Consider the following 19,684-nt stretch of genomic DNA (forward strand, 5'->3'; position numbering starts at 1 on the left):
ACTAAAACAACTCAGCAACAACCGCTTGTAGCCCACCTATAGGGTGAGTGCTTGGACTCTTCTCGTGTCTGTGCGTAATGACGCATCCGTCCTTCGGCGCCTCCCCTCCCCTCCTCCCTCCTGTCACATCTGGATCTGGCTCCTCTCATCAGCACCACTCAGCGCAGTGGGAGAGAGAAAGAGATAGAGAGAGAGGGAGGGAGGGAAAGGACCGGAGAAGTGGAGACTAGCTCGGTCGTCACAGCCTCATCTACAACCGAGTAGAATCAAGGAGAGGAGAGCGGAAGGACATCTCACCTTCTCATACGCTATTTTACATCTCCTCTGACCTCCAGTCCAGCTTCCTTCTTTTTTTTCTCCTTTCTTCCCATCATCTTGCCTCGGGTATGATGAGCTCCAGCCTGCTAGAAAACCCGGTGCAGGCGATTCTGTACCTGAGGGAGCTCACCACCATCGTCCAGAACCAGCAGAGTCTTATCCAGACCCAGCGCGCACGGATTGAGGAGCTGGACCGGCGCGTGGACGAGCTCATTGGCGAGAACAGGCACCTGCGGGACGTCAGGGTGCAACAGCAGATTCCTTACCATCACCACCATCATCATCACCCCGACCCCAGCTGCCTTCACCATCACCACCATCAGGACCCCCAGCTCAAGACAACTGGGGGGTCTGTGCCTGACCATGGGACCGCACCAGCACAGGTCGAACTTGCTCCGGGGGTCCAGCCCTCGCCTCCCCAGCCCATGGACCCGGGGGACATGCAGTTGGTCCCTGCTGACCCGTCTACGATTTCCCCAGTTGAAAGTGAGACCGAAAACGGCGGAAGTTGCTCCGGCTGCCGCTCTTTGGTTCCGATGACCCCGACAACACTTTGTCGATCCCTCGCCATGGCTCGGAAATCCGAGTGAGTAGAGAATATAGCCTGCGGTTGTTTGATTGTGTTTGTCTTAAAATTGGCTGGGAAAAATCTACACAGCCCATCTATATATTTGTGGAAGTGGTATTTATACATTTTAAATTGACATTTTAATTTCTTGTGCCCCTATAAACCCATTCCCAAAGTCGGTAGGCCGAAATAGCCAACTCTGGATATTACAGCCCGTTTTAAATCCTACATAGTATTTGTGCAGCATTCGTCTTAAACTGTGTAATTAGCGACGTGCACGTGCGCGTACACGTGGCCCGCAGATTGAGAGGCGTTTAATTAACGCAGAAGGCGCTTGCAAATTTCCAATTTTCAGATGTGAGTGTCGGCTAAGGGCTGTGACAGAAGAGGAAGAGGTGGATTATTTAAACGAGAAACTGGATCATGATCACTGGATCATTACATAACAAACAGCTGTAGGCCTCGGCCGTGTGTGTGTGCGTGAGTGTGTGAGAGAGAGAGAGAGATAGAGACAGAGAGAGAGAGAGAAAACCACTCAGCACAACGGTCAATGTCACTTCGAGACAGGAGCAGCTTCACGTGTGATGGTGAGACACCTTGAGTCGCTGTCCGTGGTGCTCCTCTATTAATTACCGCACGGGATCTGGGAATTCTCACATCTCCAGGCCTCTGATGTTGGATGAGGCACACGTGCGCACAGCTATACCCACAGTCACACACACACAAACAGAGACACGCACATATGCAGACACATGCTACCCCACTATCAGCATATCATCTAATGAGAGAAAACCCATGTTTCTCTCTTTTTTTTTTCTGTGAGGGTGTGTGTGTGTTCTGCTTGTAAGTTGTATCCCAGCAGGAACCCTGATTGGTCTCTCTGGGACTCCACCCCCACTGTGGGGAGCAACACAGAATAAAGAGGAGTTGAGAGGAGCAGAGGAGCAGTGATACATATATGCCGGATGTTGATATTAATCCTACAGCAAATGATTCACCTGCCACACCTTACACTTCCTGTTCCAATCCGTGTGTGTGTGTGTGTGTGTGTGTGTGTTTAGGCCTGTTGCTGCACTCTACAGCCCCGCTTGGACCCCGAGTTTAGATTTCACCCTGCGGCGACCATTACTCCTTGACAGGGCTCTGTGTTTGCAACGCTGGTTCTTAATTTTAATTAGCTTTGCCAGTGAAGAAGAAATTGGAGTGCGTGAATTGTTATTATAAAGGCTGGAGGGTGAAATAAACAGAGACATCCACAGGTTGATGAAGCAGCAGAGTGGGTCGTTAATAGGCCGTCCTGCTCCTGTGGATGCCGATGTGTGTCCTTCAGTGCAACCTCCCATGCTCAGGTCTCTCTGGATAGGATCAGATTTCCTGCTGGCTGTTGAGCACGTCTGCGTAGAGGTGAGGAGAGGGGGTTGGGAGAGGCTTTCACCTCCCTGTCATTGCCTGCTTCATCCTTCCTCCACCTGACTGGAGATCACATCTCTGCTACTCCTCAGCGTCGGTCTCGGCTTGTTTTTCTTGCAAATATGCATATGTGTTTTGTGCATATTTCTGTGTAGGTGGATGTGACGGAAACTTTCTTTTTTTTTATGACACATCTCACTGTAGCCATTAATTGGAATGCCATTCAGTCTCGTTTCTTACTTGACATATGGACTTGTGTTGGCTGCGAATGTGTTTGTGCGCTTTGAACTGTTGTCAGCGTTTGCCAGTGCACGTGGATATGCCTATGCGGGGAGGGGGAGACAGGATCCGCTCCTCCGCTCGTTCTCGTCTCCCTCTCCAGCTGAGCCTCCTATCTGCCCCACTTAGCCCGTGGAGCGAACAGTAATCAGCCATTCTCAGGAGAGTGAAAGCAGAGCAATAGCAAAGAGAAAGAGAGGGATGCACGCTCGGCCGCTGTCTTTGATGGAGCCCTCGGAGGTGTCTAGAGAAAGGGGCTCGAGGCTGACGGCTGGAGTGGGCCGGTGAAAGAGATGGGCGGAAAAAAAAGAGAAATGAAAGGGGGGAGGAGGGGGAGCGCAGAGAGTGAGACAGGTGGAGACCAAAACACGGAGAGCAGAGATGAAAAAGGGGTGCATTTGGGGTAGCTGTATCTTCAGTTTATCTAGATGCTTGAGAGCATATTGATATAAGGCAACAAATATTTATAAGATAACAACACTGGCTATGTATCCTGCATCCTGTGTCACAGTTGGAGGTGCATACAGTGTACCAGTAATGTTCTTTAATCTTGTTGCATGTCAACACTCTTTACCAGGATACTGGCTGATGAAAAGCATTTAAAGTGCTCTTGCAAGAAAGGGAAGAGAAGGGTGTGGGGACGGCGCAAGGGAAGGACAGGGCTCTGAGGGAGAAAACATGGGCCAACGGCAGGAGGCATGTACTCTTGAAATATTCACCTGCTCTCTTTGTAAGTGTTGTTGGAGGCGAGTGGCCGCTACGTGTGTGGCTTGTACAGACAGATGGACCCGCTGAGTGAGTTTGCGTGTATGAGTACGTGTGCTCAGCTTGGACCGTCCTCCACTGCATGGCCAAACAAAACTGAGCAGGCCCGAGCTGTTTAGCATTAGCCTGACAAAATAACCCCGCTACCATGCTGACGTCAAACAGAAACTGACTGGTGAATGCTTTTTGTCAGTCGTTGAAAGAACAAATCACTAAACGCTGATGTTATACTTATATCTTGCCTGTTAATACTAGAAGCCGCGGTCAACAACCGGCTCGTTTGCGTAAAGCTTCCTGGCTTTGTCCAAATGCAACAAAATCTGCCTCAAATTAAACATCTCATCATTTAAATCATACCGAAAATATAAAAATGAAAAGTTACAAGTGTTCCGAAGCTACGTGCTGTAGCATTCCTTCGCCAGATGCAGTATTTCACTGTTCGCCAGCAGACTGGTGTGGGACACCGTGACACATAAAACCCCACAATCCCTTCCTAACTTATCCCTTTTTCCACTTTGTTCTAGTTTTTATTTCCAAACTAAGTCACCCAGCTGCTGGCAGTGCTTCAGCTTCATATATGCTGCACAGACACCGGTCCTCCCTTTACTCCTCAGAAAAACAGCAGGTTTATTTCCCAAAGTGTCAAACGATTCAATTATAGATGTTGCCACATTTACCGATGTTACATTTGACCAGCACGTTTGATGTCATATGTCTTGAATAAAGTCAGAGCTGGCTGTGATTTATTTCTAGTGACCCCTGAACTCTACAATATATACAGTACCAGCACATACCGAGAAAATTCCCGGTGAATGGGAAATTGTAAAAAATATAAGCTGTGTCCGAGATCGCCCCCTAACCCCTATATAGGGACCTATATATTGTATAGTGTAGTGGTGTCCGGAACCTCAGTGATCAAATTTGGTGCCCTACATGGGGCACTCAAAATTGTGTCCGAGGGCTGTTGGAATTGAGCTCACTATATACTGCAACCCTACACAGGGAGTAGTGGTTAGGGAGTGAGTGAACGATATCGGACACAGGGACCGTTGATTAAAAAGTAATGGAGTCATCTCATACATAAAAATGCATTGTCAGCGACCATAGATACTAGAGATCAAGGCAAGAGAAGTAAGACGGAAAGAGTCAGTTATTATGGGAATAACTGCATGAAATTGTAATACTCAAGCATGTATGAATCAAGATAATTAGTTTTTGGATGTTGCACCGCTGACTGATTCATATTATTAGCTTGAGTGATTGCAGGTTGTGTCCATAACTTGATTGTCCCTAACCTGGTTTTACAGATGTTTGAGGCTAGGAGGAGAACAACACAACAAAGCGAATGACTGCTGAAAAAAAAAAAAAAAATGAGTACTGAGAGACAACGTAATTGTTTTGGAGGTTTCCCAAAGCCCCTGGGAACAGGCTGTTAACAGAAGGCAATTGCTTGTCAAGTGTGAGAGTTACTGCAAAACAGTTCCTTGAGATAATAAATCCAGATAGATTAATGAGGCGAGCCTATACAGGCCACATAAAACAGCTGGTCGCTTGTGTGTGACAGTTGTCATTGGTGTGAACAGACGAATGGGTGTTATTCGCAGACAATGCTAGGAAAGTTCACTGGAGATATTTTTTAAAAAAAACTTGTGTCCCTTTAAGTATGTGGAAGTTGCTGTGAAAAGGTAGCTTTTTATAGCTCGGACTGTCACTCCCAGTCGTACACTGACTCTGAATGCCTGTCAGTGTGGGTCTGTGTCACGAACAATATGCTGCGCCCAGGTCAGAAGACTTACTGTAGCGTAACCAGGAAATTCACTGCCAACTGAATGCTTTCAGCTCAGCGTGGAGGGGTTTAATGTGAGCTACGCTGACACCGACACCTTCCGCGATATGCAGCCGTGAGACACTGACGTTCATGCTAACTGTTATGCCTCCAGTAGTGGAAAGTGTCCAGCATCTCATAGGTGAAAGGGTAGATTTGTACAGAGGCTCACGCGTGTCTCTTCACTTGTAAATTGCTCCAGATAAAAGTACCAGCAAAAATGCCTAAAATATAAATGCAAATGTAAAATGTATGAGAGAGAAACGAGAAAGGCGAACTTGAGAAGTGGAAGCAGGAAGCAGAGCTGGAATCACCATCTGTCCAGATTGGGTTTAGGGAATTCTGTTAAACCACCGGTGATCTGATGAATTGGAGGAGGGGGAAGCACAAACAGGCAACTCCGGACGCCCAAGTACCCGTTCCGAGCTTTTCCCAGCCTTGTAGTGACCTACATAGGGCATTTGCCCTGGGATCAGTGTCAAATTCTGTGATGTCATGAAACAATAATCAAGAGCTTCTTCTGGCTCTTTTGTTTTGTGGAGGAATGTGGAAATGAGGCAAACAATAGCTAACACAACAGCTAATACTTACTGAATGACATGCTGTCCTTCCAAATGTGTTCACCGTGCCGCTGTCCTCCGCACTTTTCTTACGTCTTATCCATCCTTCTGCAGGAGCGAGACCGTGCTGCATCAGTTTTGCTGCCCCGCCCCTGAACACCCAGAAGCCGACACCACTGGCTCGTCCGGGTAAGGCCGTCAACCAATCGCAACACACATTTTTTTTGTTTATTTCCTGCAGTGCTTTTTTTTTTTGAAAGAAAAAAAAAATCATATTACATATGGTATGTGCTCTTTCCACAATCTACAGCTTCCTGTCTCTTGGCACACTCTCGGCTATTGTGTGTCCTCCTACTGAGTCATGTCAGCACCCGGGCTTTTAATCACGCTCGTTTGCACAGTACCAAACTGTATGTGAGTGTGAAAATGTGTATTTATTGACTTACGGGGCTCCAGAACGAGATTGCTAAATGTTCTGTGACAAACTTATAGATGAAAACACCCCGCGGGTATCTCACATATGGACAGAAAAGAAGGGAGAGGCGGTGATGCAGTGATGTATGCGCAGATAACGCTGCCACTGTAAAAGCACCCATGGCAACCTTGTAAAAATGCAAAAGCTACTACCATAGTAACTGGAGGATCCACTGCAGCCACTTTTGCCACCTGTTTCTAAGTGGGTTGCAAAGTCTGTTTGTTGTATGAGTTGTTTATATATATATAGAGAGATACAGTGTGCGTGTGTGGGGAGGTGTGAATATATGACATTTTTCTCTTTGAAGGAGCAGAGCTCTTCAACTTTTTTTTTGTCATGTTTTTAGTGATTACAGATTGCACTTCCTTCCTCCCATCTTTTCGCCTGCTCTTCTCTGTTTCTAATTCCAGTCTTTCCCGGTGCATTTTCTGTCTCCTTGTCTGCCGTGTTGTTTATCTCTTCTAATTATTTATATTCGCATTTCATCACCCCTGCCATCCCGGTGGAAGACCATGTCTTAATCAGCTCACCGCAATTATTTCTGTTTCATTCCTCCCTATCAACTCTTCTCTTTCTTTCTTTTTTTTTTTTTTTTTTGCTTTTATTAATATCACCATCTGTCTGTCTGGAATCCCTCTCTTCCCTCTGATCTGATGACTTAACTCCGACACCCACATCGCCCTGATTGGATGGGCTAATGGCACAGCGGCGGTGGAGAGCCAGCTGAGATGATGAGATGTAGCGGAGATGTGTAACACCATGGCTCATTATTATCCTCATCACATGAGCCCGTGTGCTCCTAGTGGCTGCAAATCTGCGCCGCGCCGGCACACACACACACATGCGCCGCCATCCGCCGGCTCCGTCAGAGCACACAAACCTCCCGAGGGACGCCAGGAGACGTGGCCTAACCCGCTTTCTCTGCAGCCCCCTTGGTGTGTTCTTCCTACCCGGCCGTAGAGTACTGTCGGCCTCTATGGGACGTTGAGCAACTCGATCTGACAGATGTTCATTTCCCTTCCGCCATGACGTCACACGTGCAGGCGAGGCCTTGCTTGATTGTGTTTGTTGCGCCTATTTGAGCGTGTGGGAGAGGGAAGCAGAGAGTGTATAGCGTCCATATCATTATACAGGCCTCTGCTGTCCAGATGCATTAATGGCTCAACTCTTGCTTTTAAATCCTCTAATGTATTATAATGTACTCTAATGTATTCGGATGCCGCGCTGGGGCATGGCAGTGTTTTAATAGAGTTTCTGATCGAGACAGCCTCCAGCAGGAACACACACTCCCTCTCTTTCTATCTTCCTGTTTCCACTCCCTCTGCTTCCATTCTCTCGCTTCCTCCTGTCTATTTTCACTGACTCCATCTCATTTAAAGATACGACCGAGCCTCCTTGGCCCTATCGCTGACTTTTGGCTCGGGGGCAAAGAATAGTTGCTTTCACAGCAATCAGAGAAAACAAAGAAGGAACTTTAGTGATGCGCTCATTATTTAAACATGAGGAGGCTTTTTATTCTCCCTAGCCCTGTTTAGCTCTGGTCCCATTCGTGTAAAAAATTATTAGAGTAAGCATTATCCGGATGGAAGGAAAATTGCACGAGCGCACAACACCGCGCACGCGCTCATAATCGCACACCGGTTTTAAGACCTCTGGGCGCGATCGCACCCTTGTGCTTACACGAGTGCACTTTGACTTTATGAAAGGTGCTCAGTGTTTTCTCTCTTTCAGCGGGGGTGAGATTTTGGAGACGATAACTGTGATCTCAAACTGCAACATTTTGGGAAAACTCGAAAGAGGTGTTCTGCTGTTGTTTGCTTTGGTAAGCTGTACGTGGCTTTCGCAGAATCTCAATAATGTGGTCGTGTAAAAGACGCGCGGACAGGATCTGGGATTATAAAAGGACGATGGGACATTCGACCAGGGTGTTGAGCACTGGGAGACAGTCTCTGCACAGATTCAACTGCTTCTGCTGCGTTACAAAAAGTGTTGATTTCCTTGTGTATCCGTGGAATCTGGTTGGGTTTTCCCCCATAACCTTTTCTGCATGTCATATTTGACTATGGGGACGTGACAGTCTTCTATTGCTCCCAGTGTTTTGAAAGCTTAATCCCAGCATCATAACATTTCCATGCAGAAATCACTGCAGAATCTGAATTGCGCTCTTCATCATAATTGCCACTGAAATTACACTCCAAATGACACCATTGCCATGGGAACACAACAGTTTTCTCATGCACAAAATCCGCACTGTGATTTCCACAAACATCTAGCGGTACGTTGCTGACGTGTCAACAAATTGCACGGGTAGGGATGTAACCGTGAGCAGCCATTCATTGGTCTGACTCCAAGACTGTGTCCAAAATAACTCTCCGTTTGCTATCTAATCCACTTCACTGCATACGCTTTCCACCAATTAATGGATTGTGCAAATGAGATGGAATCAGTGTTCTCTCGTTGGTTCATTACGCAGACTAACTTGTAATTAAGCAGATCAGCCACCTAAATGATGAGTGTGATGCGATCCTCTAAGTTTTAACCACTTGCTGCAGCAATATGCATTTTTAATTGACAGTGACAGCAGTGTTCGTGTGACGCTCCGGAACAAATCCAGGGAAGCTTGACGCAGACTGTCTCTGAGCCTCTCAAACCCTCCCTGCTCGTGCCCAAAATACATTCAACCAACGCCAAAACATTAAAAGAGGAATTCGAACTTCTCACACAGCCAAATAGAGGAGGACTCTGGAGAGATGGAGGGGATTAAATTTTCTGAAAGCAGGCAGACGTTTAATAGCTGGGATGCAGTGCTCCGCATTTAAGTGCTGATAAAACTTGGTCAAACGATTATTGACTGCATTTCAGTGGACAGATTTGCTGTAACCGGAGGCTGTATGGAATGGCCTTTGTGCCTGCGTAGACTGCAGCTATAGGCTCCTTATATACAACACAAAACTTGTCAGCGGAACACAAAATGCTGATCCTTTATCACAGCCTGAAGTCTCAACTTATTGCATTCGTTTTGACCTCTACAGGGCTAATTAGTATTCATGTGAAACAACCTAAAGAAGGGAGAATTAGTCTTTGACTGAACTGCTCACAATGTATAGACGTGCAGTCTGTGATGATGGATCAGGAGGAGATATTGATTCATATGAAGGAGTCAAAAAAAAAAGAGTCTGACAACCACTTAAACCAACCTCTTTTGGTAGTCAGCTATGGCTCTCTTTTTTTTTTCAACAGATTAACAAATAAAGTAAATATAACTGCTTACAGAGCCACTCTGGAGCTAATTATTTAGAGTAAATATGAAGGACATTGTAAATGAATGTAGAAGGGAGTCATTTTGGAAACAGTGCCAACTTTTTAGTATTTATAATATATCTTCAGTTTTTTTTTTCTTTCCTTCAGCAGGACAAACCAAATAAGGCCAGACACATAAAGTGAGTTCGGGCCAACACAGCCACATACAACTGCAGATTTGCTGCTGCTTTTAGGAACCTCCTCACCCTCTGCATAGCTAATGGCCGACCACTGAGATAAAGTTGCAGAGTTTTGGCCGAAAGGGAGGACTGATATCTTACTTTTCATTTTTTTTTTTTCCCGTGGCAGTGGACAGATACTGAGCCTGGAGGATGGAACGTCCTCTGGCGGGGGACAGGAAATGGAGGGCACCAAGAGGGAGGGACCCAGCGAGTATGAGATCAGCCTGGAGAATAAAAACAAGCAGGTATGCAGTGTTTGTTTAGTTTTTGTTTTTTGTTTTTTTTTACAAGTGAGCGCATGGTGGGACGGAGTGAAAAACTGGCTGCAGAGGTAAGGAGGTGTGTGAAGGATGATCATTTGGCATTGTGTCTTGCGTGACAAAAAAAAGATTTCCATTCAGATCTATTTCGGTCTCTGTTGACATGAAAAAGAACACCCAGGATACCACTGCCACAGCGACAGGAACACGAAAGATGCTAGGTTGTCATGGTAACAGCTAATAACTGCTTCTGGCGACTGGAGATGTCTTTATTCCTCATAGCAAACTGCTGAAGGGTCTGCTGTACGCACTCACTGCAGTGCGAGTGTGTATTTATGAGTGCGTGCACACATGCAGTTTTTTGCGTGAGCGGGCACATGTGTGCGGCTGCCCTCCTTTTTCCTCCCCTTCTGCCTCCCACTCTTCCTCCACCTCCTCTTCCTCCTCCTCCTCCCCCGTCCCCCTCTTGCGGAACACATAAAAGGGCAAAATTGTGGAGGGTAGTGAGATTTTGGGCTGAGACGGTTCTGCCAACACACAGAGCAGATAGGGGCTTGTGCAGCTGTTTACTTTTCTATTCAATTTCTGAACAGCACCTTTGTCACAGGCCATCCATCCTCTTTCCCATGGCCCCTCAGCCAGTATTAGCAACTGAATGATGACAGATGATGTTTACTTTGGCTCTAATACCATAAACCTTCACCTCTTTCAAAAGAACAGACGGATAAGTAAGAAGCGTACTTCTGAGAGGTGTGAGTGTGTATTTTATGACTGCTCAAACTCTTTTGATCTTTTGCAGAGATGGGCATAAAATGCCATCACATTTGCTGTATGTGTGAGTAAATATCGTTCTGTGGATGCTGTGTGCTTTGCAGCATCACTCTCGCAGCGTCGCCAGTGATCCTCAGAGCCATTAAGCACGTTTAATATAGTTTCGCTCGTCCTGTTCCTTTCCCCAGATAGAGGAGCTGGAGCAGAAGTACGGAGGCCATCTCATAGCCAGGCGAGCAGCCCGTCGCATCCAGACGGCCTTCCGTCAGTATCAGCTCAGCAAAAACTTCCAGAAGATCCGCAACTCGCTGTCGGAGAGCAAGCTGCCCCGTCGCATCTCTCTGCGCCACCCCAGCCCTTCGGGCCGAAACCGGAATTCGACCCAGAGACACAGTTACAATCTGCATCCAGGAGGGGGGCAGATACCCTTGCGCTCGAAGACTCCCCCTCCGCCCCCATGTCGCTCCACCTCCCTGCCACCGTCCCCTGCGTCAGCCCCAGCCGCTGCACGCTCTCCGGGCCAAGACCAAGCCCCGCCTCAAACTCCTGGACCCTCGCTCACACAGCTGGAAGACTGCTTCTCCGAGCAAGTGAGTTTATTTAATCCTTCATTGTAGCGATGCAAAAGGATGTGGGTATGAAGTGTGATGATGTAACACTGCAACAACCGCAGGAGTAATTGCTGTAAAATGTTGCACGTTGTCTAAACAATCAGTGTTCCCTGAGGAGGAATCCCACGACTTCATCGACTGACCTTTCCTCTTGCACCTCTAGTGCATGTTTTGGGGAAAACTGAATGCACTTCTGTCCTTGCATATCCACTGCATTGCCCAGTTAACATAATACAACACGCATTAACATAATACAGCATTTAATGGATAAGACCTGGACCTGTATTAATGTGGACACATTTGCCTTTGCTACATGGAATTAAGCTTCACAGAAGCACTAGCACGGCTAATCTCCAACCTTAATGTACGCTTAAAATGTCTTTTAAATCAAAGAAAAGAGCTCCCCTCAGCGACATGACCTACCTTGTATCTACACTGAGTGACCCTGAGGGCTTGATAGAGTGTCCTCTGAATGCTAAGTCATCCAGCCGCTGTCACCATTAATCTATTTCCACTAGTCTTACAAATAGCCGCTAATTAGCCTCTGCTATGATAAACTTTTCCACTCCTGACCTGATTAAATCACTGGTTTTGATGTGCGTGTGTGTGTTTTTTTTTTATCGTCATATTCGCAGCTGCACTCCTTAGCACAGTCGATTGACGAGGCCCTTCGTGGTTGGAGCTTGTCCGAGGGTGGCGAGAGCAAGGGACTGCTCATGGACCCCGGGGCCCTTCGAGCAGCTGCTGAGAGCGCTTGTCTGCCGCGCAGTGCCAGCTCACTGCTCATGGCCTTCAGGGATGTCACTGTTCACATTGACAGCAATAGCTCCTACACCATCTCCTCCGCCACCACCACAACCACCACCTCTTTGGGTAACGCAAGCGGAGGAGGACCGGGAAGCAGGAAGACCTCTTTGAGTGGGATGGCCGGGGCAGGAGACAGCCAGTCGGCGGAGGAGCCGGAGTTTCCCGCGCCTCCACCCAGCGAGGAGCTGGAGATGGTTGACCCAGGATCGAGGAGGGGCTCCGCAGTGCCGACTGTGGGGGGGATGGAAGGGGAGAGCAGCTCAGACAGACTAGGGTCCACCTCCACTTCTACCTCTACTTCCACTTCCATCTCCACCTCAACCCAGTCCAACCAGCAGCCCGCCCAGATTTACACCCAGTACCAGCAGTACCACTACACCCATCCTCAGCAGATCCCTGGGGGGCCGAGCCCCGAGGCCCTGCAGGCCCTCGTCGTCTCTCTGCCGAGGGACCGCTGCCAGGATCCGGCATCTTGCCGCTCGCCGACCCTTTCCACCGACACACACCGCAAACGCCTCTACCGTATAGGACTCAACCTCTTCAATGTGTGAGTGTAGCGCAGCACCCATGCACACTGTTGCAGGAAACACATGAAATATTTCTTCACCCTCTGGCTCAGGGTTCAAAGTAAACGTATTACTGTTTGTGTCTAACAAATCTCCAGCAGCCCCGCAAAAATGCTCCGAGCAGCTGCTCATTAGTGTTTGTGATTGCTGGGAGGAGCTGGCTGCTCAGTGCCATCTTGTGATGGTGTAATGTCCATGAAAAAAGAGATCAAGAGGAGGGCTGGAAGAGAAAAGGAGCGAGAGGAAGGTAGAAAAGGGAAAATGCAGCGGAACAAGACAGGCATTCAAGGAGGTCAGGAACAATGAGCGAGTCACTCAGGTCCTATTAATAGAGTCTACGGTTATCCTGTACTTATCATTAGTTATAACAAATTAAAGTGAATTAACTCACATGCATCAGTGACAGTGGGTCTGATCCCGAAGTCCACTGCTAACAGCTTTTGCGCATGAATGCTTTTTTATTTTATCCCATTTCTCTGTCTGCTTCCCCTTACATGCATATACTCACCATCTCTCGCTCTCTCTCACACACACACACACACACACATATACACTCTGCAGCCTCTCTCCTAAATACTGTGCAACACATTTTCTTGTTTTCCTTTTCCGATGCGCACACCTATTTGCTTGAATGCACAAAAACATGATGCACACATTGTTCATTCTAACACTGTCTGCGCGTTATCTCCGGGCAGGAACCCAGAACGAGGCATCCACTTCTTGATCACTCGCGGCTTCGTCCCGGACACGGCCATCGGAGTGGCTCACTTCTTGCTGCAGAGGAAGGGCCTGAGCCGGCAGATGATCGGGGAGTTCTTGGGGAACAGCAAGCTGCAGTTTAACAGAGATGTCCTCGAGTGAGTGCCCTTAATTGGTGACATCTCCACATCACACACATACTCTATATAGTTTTTATATATTACTATTATATATATTATATATTATTATATATATTATAGGTTTTATGGTATTTTATTAAGTCACAATCCAGGAACTAATTATTCCTACTGAATTTCTAATTAAATATAATTAATTATATATGATAATTATAACTTAAAGTCCACTTCATATCTTTTTCTGCAGCTGAATTTGACTTAATCATTTCACCTTCAGGTCTATTTTGGAGCTTTTATCTAGGTCTCATCACCAGATTCCGACTGCTCAGTCTCTAACCTGCAAATGCTTCTGTTATTGAGATCAACTGTAGATATTCTGATTCACACTGACTTCACAATGAACCCTTCGGGACCTTGGAAACGACAGCTGACAAAACATCGCATTAGTCCTTGAGCTTTGAATAACAGCAAAAAAAAAAGAGCACGAGTGGTGAACCTCAACTTCCCGAGTGTTGTGTATGCGGCGCCGTACAACTGAACAACAAAGAGAATTCGAAAAAAACAGTGTATTTCTTCGGCTCTGAAACCGTCTCAGATTTTATTTTCAAATATCTAAAATAGAGCTGGGCCGTGAAAGCGATGCCTGCACATCCACGTGACAGCGCAGACACACTTAACATGCAGCACTGGAGTGCATAAACGCATCATATCCATGAAAACATGTATTAACTTGATGCTTTCATGCTCGCCCCTTTTTGCATCCCACCAGTTTAGTCTGTAGACAGAGAGCCGGTGTAGAGAGGCTTTTTGCTGAGGTAGTTGTAGAGACTGTAGAAATAGGTCACTGCACCGAACACACATGGGCATACAACATCATTTATTTGCTATGAGACACACAGACACATTTGTACGAACACATAAACGTACACGCACGATCTTGGGTTCGCACTTTGCCCATTGCCACGGCCTGTCCTCTGCCTTTCATGTACCTCACCCTTAGCATTTCATTATTTTTGCCCTCTCATCCCACTTCTTCCATCCCTCTCATCTCAGACTGTCGTCAGGCCCTTTCTTCTCCGCTGATGTTTGCACAGTGTGTGTATGTGTGTGTGTGTGTGTGTGTGAGCGTGCATGTGCAAACATGCTTTCTCTACGTGCGTCTTCCAGGTCAGTGGCTCCGTAATGGAAGTAGAGGGAGATTTGCCATCAGCACACGTAGTTTGTTGCATATTCACACACTCACTCACTTGCCTTCTTATTATAGCAACATCCTACAACTGAACCCATTGTCACTCTCCTTTCTCTCCGGCTTTCCTTTCCTCTCCCTTTGTGTCCGTTTCTTTGTAGCTGCGTTGTGGATGAGATGGATTTCTCGGGCATGGAGCTTGACGAAGCCCTGAGAAAGTTCCAGGCTCATGTCCGTGTCCAGGGAGAAGCACAGAAAGTGGAGAGACTCATCGAAGCCTTTAGGTAAGACTGTCAGCCCGCTCACAACCAGGCCACAGTGATTAACGGGCTCTACCTTTGCTTTTCAATACAATGCAACACAGCAACGGTCCACCACATGACTGAGCAGGGATGGCAAGGGCACTCTGAACTTTTTAATATGAACAGACCTTTTGCCCGCGGCCACCTGTGCGATACAGAAAAACAAGACACGTAACCGAGCTTGCATGTTTTGCAATAAAGTGGAAGCAAAAAAATAAAAAAATAAAAGTGATCTTGCAGCCTTGGGGCAGCAGGCGTGTTCAGAGTTGCATACTAATGGGCCGACTGCATGGACACACAAGTGTTTAACTAGTTCTGCTGCAGGATTTGATGACACCAAAAGCCCCGTATCATTAGCAAATTGTCCTGTAACCTAACTAAACTCTACAGTGTCGTCAGCCAATCACAACAGAGACCCAGGCTGCAGGCAATCAGGTCTAAAATAGATGCTCTATTTCACAACTTTCTCCCCTGGATGACAGTTCGGGCCAAATCTTATTCTGTGTTTGTGTATGTGCCTCATAGTTGCATGTTCACTTCCATCCAAAGTTGCGCGTGAATATGTATAAGTGCATGCTGGCTGCTCATTTAGCCTGAGTTGGTTCTGTCATGGCTGAATCCGGCCCCGCAGTCACAAAAATGCAAGAGTGTACACTACCAGGAGGACCTCGAGAGAACTACTACAGTTTGTCCAATTGCTTTTATGCCTTTCTGGATTTGCCCCTAACAAACTGCTGGCTAGAGACAGGTTTTTATGATTCCATTTTACCTTTTGACTGAAAATTCTCTGAGGCAACAACAGTCAAGAGCGAAGAGACGAATACGAGCTGCAAATGGTGCTTCGCCTCCCGCCCGGCACCGCCCTTGAAATGTCCTGGTAAAATCCGAAGATTGGCCTCAGGACTGAAAAGGCAATAAATACGACCATCATTGTTTTCTGTTTCGGAGTAATTGCTTGAATTGCTGTGTACATTTAATGCCCCTCTGCCGACGTGCAGCTGCTGTCCCCCAGGAATAGCAACCAGCATGACTTGAGTCATATGCCAATATACAGCCTGTTAGTGGGCTGCCAGCGCCTGTCAGCCTCCACGTTATGTCACCCATGTTTGTCTGATTAATTGGCTTTATTGTTGGTTTTTGTGGTCTTCAACAATTTCCATCAAAGTTCTGCATCCATGTTTTAAGCTACATGCTACTGTTGGCATGCTAACATGCTCTCAATGACAATGCTAACGTTAAGCATATATTTAGCATTTGCGTTGCTACTTAGTGCCTAAAGCAAAGACCAGGTGGAAGTAAAGATGGCAGGACTGTCATTAGTTTCGCATGTAGCAAAATAGTTAAAAAATATAGATTTTTAACTGGTGATATTACCCATGTCTGGGTTAAATACGCAAGTGCATTTCGTCGAAATCCTCCAAAAGGGGAAATAACGTTCTACGGTCACTGCTGCCGGCACGGATAATACAAAATAGAGAGAGATTTATTTTTTTTGTTATTTTAAAAAATATATTTTGCGTACTTGCCTTGATTTGCGCTGACTCCATCCTCCTGGGCATGGATACCAGTCTGTCACAAATCTGTGGAGAAATGTTCTGCCATTTGTCACAGAGGATCTTTTTCAGCAGCTCTTTGCTGGAGGGATTTTGTTGCTCTACCTTCCGAGTTAAAATACTCCAAAGTCGTTCTGTTGTATTCAAGTCAGGAAACATATTCAGTCATTCATTCCTCTTTAAAATCTTGTGTGAAGGTTGCAGTGCGTTTGAGTTCGTTGTCGTCTAGAAAATTCCTATCGATCCCAGTTTCTTGAGACTTAGGGTGGTATGTTTTTTCCTTCACTGTTCCATTCACAGTGTCACCTATAAATGTACCAGTTGCCACTGATAGTCCTTCTTTTAAGTTAAAGCTTGTAAATAGTGACTTGAGCGTCATTTCTTATGGGCGTCCACTCCTCCCATGTATCATTAGTAGTGTGGCTGTTGTTATGTGTTGGATGTAGACCACTGAAGACATGTCACGATCTGGTTTCTTAGTTGTTCAGTCCACCCCAAACCATGTGGATCCAATTTATAGACAACTCTCAAAAACTGGGGAGTTCTTGTTAATGCATTTGGCCACAAATAGAAATCATATTGTAATCATTTTTTTCTGCCTTGGCTTGTTACTTGCCTTGGAGGGCATATTTTTAATATCCTCCATCTCACCTGTTCATCTTTTATTACAAATCTGATCGCTACACTTTGACTTAAATGACATAAATATTGTAAGATTTAAATTCCTTTAATGATTAATGTTGTGCAGGAGTGTTCCTGGCTGTGCTGCATTGTGTTTATTGTTACATTAGTCCTGTGAACAGCTGGGCATTGTATATTTTAGCAAACGCTACTCAAACAGATGTTGGTAAAGGATTTGCTGGGAACTGTTTTCAGTAGTGGATTAATACATATTTGATGCTCTGGTGGTGTATGCTCCAGTATGTACAGCACTGGGCCTGTGTATTTGGGATTTATTTGCAACAAGTAGTGCTGGATGATGTGTCCTCAAAAGGTTTTATAGCACTGATGAATGTGCTATATCATGTTTAGGCTAGAAAGTGAAGCTAGAAGGATAAACCCATTGTTTGGCTTTTCATCTTTATTCATTGTGAACGATTCAAAAAATATCTCTGTATCTATCAGGGGAAGTGTGCTTTATGCCAAGTGTTAATGGAGAAGAAAGAAGGGATTCATGGCATTTTCCCTGATTCTGATTTGAGAGCCAGTCAGAACGTCCTCTGTGGTCATCAGTTAATCACATCACACTGAATCATACGTTCTGAGCCCCAGGGTGCGAGTTTTAAATTCAGTGATCTGAGAAAACACTCTCTGTAGCCGGAGCCATGAGTATAGGTCAGAAAGGAGCAGGCTTCATTGGAACGGCCTAGACATCTGATGCCATATCTGTTACGTAACAGTTGTTATGTCATCTGTTTGAAGCGTGTTTTAGCCTTGTCGAGAGTAGTTATTTTATAGGAACCGCTCCATGTGCCAGCTGGCACGCAACTTTCATGTGCAGATACGAAGATAAGAGATCGGAGGCTGGTGTTTAAATAAACTGGTTACGTAAGATGGAGATCCGCGCTGGAAAGTGTGTGAATGAAACACAAATACACACACAAAGCCCTGTGCTTTATTTATTCACTTGACTGTTTCCTCACTCATCCTACAAACAGGCACACATTCAGTCACACATCCGCGCACATGCACACTTTCACTCGCACACTCACACATGATGCACAGCTGATCCTCCCTTACATTCAGTCTTTAATGAATTTGCCGCAGAATTGCATCAAGTCGGCAAATTGCGTGTCTATGCATTTGCCTGTTATAGCTGCCCGGGTTGCAAGGCATGGTCTCCCTCAAACAAAAGAATTTCTACTGATCCGGCCTGGTTGACTGATGCCCTGTGAGATCTCTGGCCTTAGATCTTGCGTGGGTTTGTGGGAAATGGCTTTCTGGCTGCACAGGTCTCAGATGTGGCCTCACGCTTGCATATGCTTCTGACAAGAACACAGTCCTCGGGAGCGGAGCAGAGCCTTCTCCGTGTCTGCCTTCTAGCCTGGCTTCAAAGATAAAAGCCTCCCACCAGTGAAATGGCCCACTGTGTAAGTGTAAGTGACAGGAAGAAAGATAGGGAGGGAGACGTGGGAGAAGGAGGAGTGCAAGTGAGAGTTTGCGAAGCCTGTGGGCGACGGTGGGACAAAACAAGTTCACATGTGGCGTCGCCTTACACCCCGGACAGAACTCTTTGACTCGTCTCCTCTGTCCTGTCACCCTCATTTATGAGACTGACTGCTCCACAAATGTGAACTATAGTCACTCAAATCATGTATTGTGATCCGTATTATGATATGTCTGCGTTAAAAACAATCTGAATTCCTCCAGTTCACACAAAGAATAAAACGTTTTCAGTGCTGCTTTTAGAACTTGAACAGTGAACAGTTTGTACTGTTCTGGGTTTGTTAGTGTGCCCAACTGCAATCACCAAAAAACGTAGGATTACCTCAGAGTTGACTATTCCTATTTTCAGGAGGAAATTTAGAGACTTGCTGATGCAACCGGGCACAATAACAGTTACGGAGTTTACACACATTCATCAAGATACAAACTTGCTAAGAAGTGAGTGTGATATTTGCTCTCCGTATGTATCTCACGTTGAATGGGGTGAACAAAACGTTTTAAAAATGCATTTGAAGGTAAGAAGTTATAGAAGTTGGGACAGCTGTTGCTTGGTAGGCCGAACCAGAGGATTAGTGGTTCAATCCTTCACAACTGTCCTCAAGCTAGACGCTAGGGATGTATGGTGCCACTATTTTTACTTTCGATCCGATATCAAGTAATACCAAGGCTAATATCCCGATACCGATGTCAGTATTGACACTTTTAGATGTCTTCTTCTGTGAAATATGTATTTTATACCTTTGTGTAAGAATTAAACAAGCTGCCAAATATCAGACTTCTCTTTCAATCAGGGCAATTGAAGACAATCTGTGTAAGTCAACTGAATATTTGAGCAAAGCACATTAAAAAAAAAAAAAAATCTCTCTCCAACAAACATGAAAATAATGGCAAATGATATAATTCTTTTGGACCAGAGAGAGTGATCTTCAAGTTGACAGAACTTG

At 46.0% G+C, this 19,684-nt stretch overlaps 1 protein-coding gene across 2 annotated transcripts in view; it reads left to right on the forward strand.

Annotated features, from left to right (window-relative positions):
- Positions 1-142: 142 nt before the first annotated feature.
- Positions 143-19,684, forward strand: part of iqsec3b (IQ motif and Sec7 domain ArfGEF 3b) — a 29,288-nt gene continuing 9,746 nt past the window's right edge. For both annotated transcript variants that reach the window (XM_047597139.1, XM_047597140.1), the window contains exons 1-7: positions 143-904; positions 5,840-5,914; positions 9,810-9,927; positions 10,902-11,303; positions 11,960-12,678; positions 13,393-13,554; positions 14,881-15,003. In XM_047597139.1, the coding sequence (XP_047453095.1) occupies positions 387-904; positions 5,840-5,914; positions 9,810-9,927; positions 10,902-11,303; positions 11,960-12,678; positions 13,393-13,554; positions 14,881-15,003 (2,117 nt within the window). In that variant the 5' untranslated portion in view covers positions 143-386. The remainder of the gene's footprint in view (positions 905-5,839; positions 5,915-9,809; positions 9,928-10,901; positions 11,304-11,959; positions 12,679-13,392; positions 13,555-14,880; positions 15,004-19,684) is intronic.

The sequence above is a fragment of the Mugil cephalus genome, chromosome 10 (assembly GCF_022458985.1).
Source record: "Mugil cephalus isolate CIBA_MC_2020 chromosome 10, CIBA_Mcephalus_1.1, whole genome shotgun sequence".
Taxonomy (NCBI): domain Eukaryota; kingdom Metazoa; phylum Chordata; class Actinopteri; order Mugiliformes; family Mugilidae; genus Mugil; species Mugil cephalus.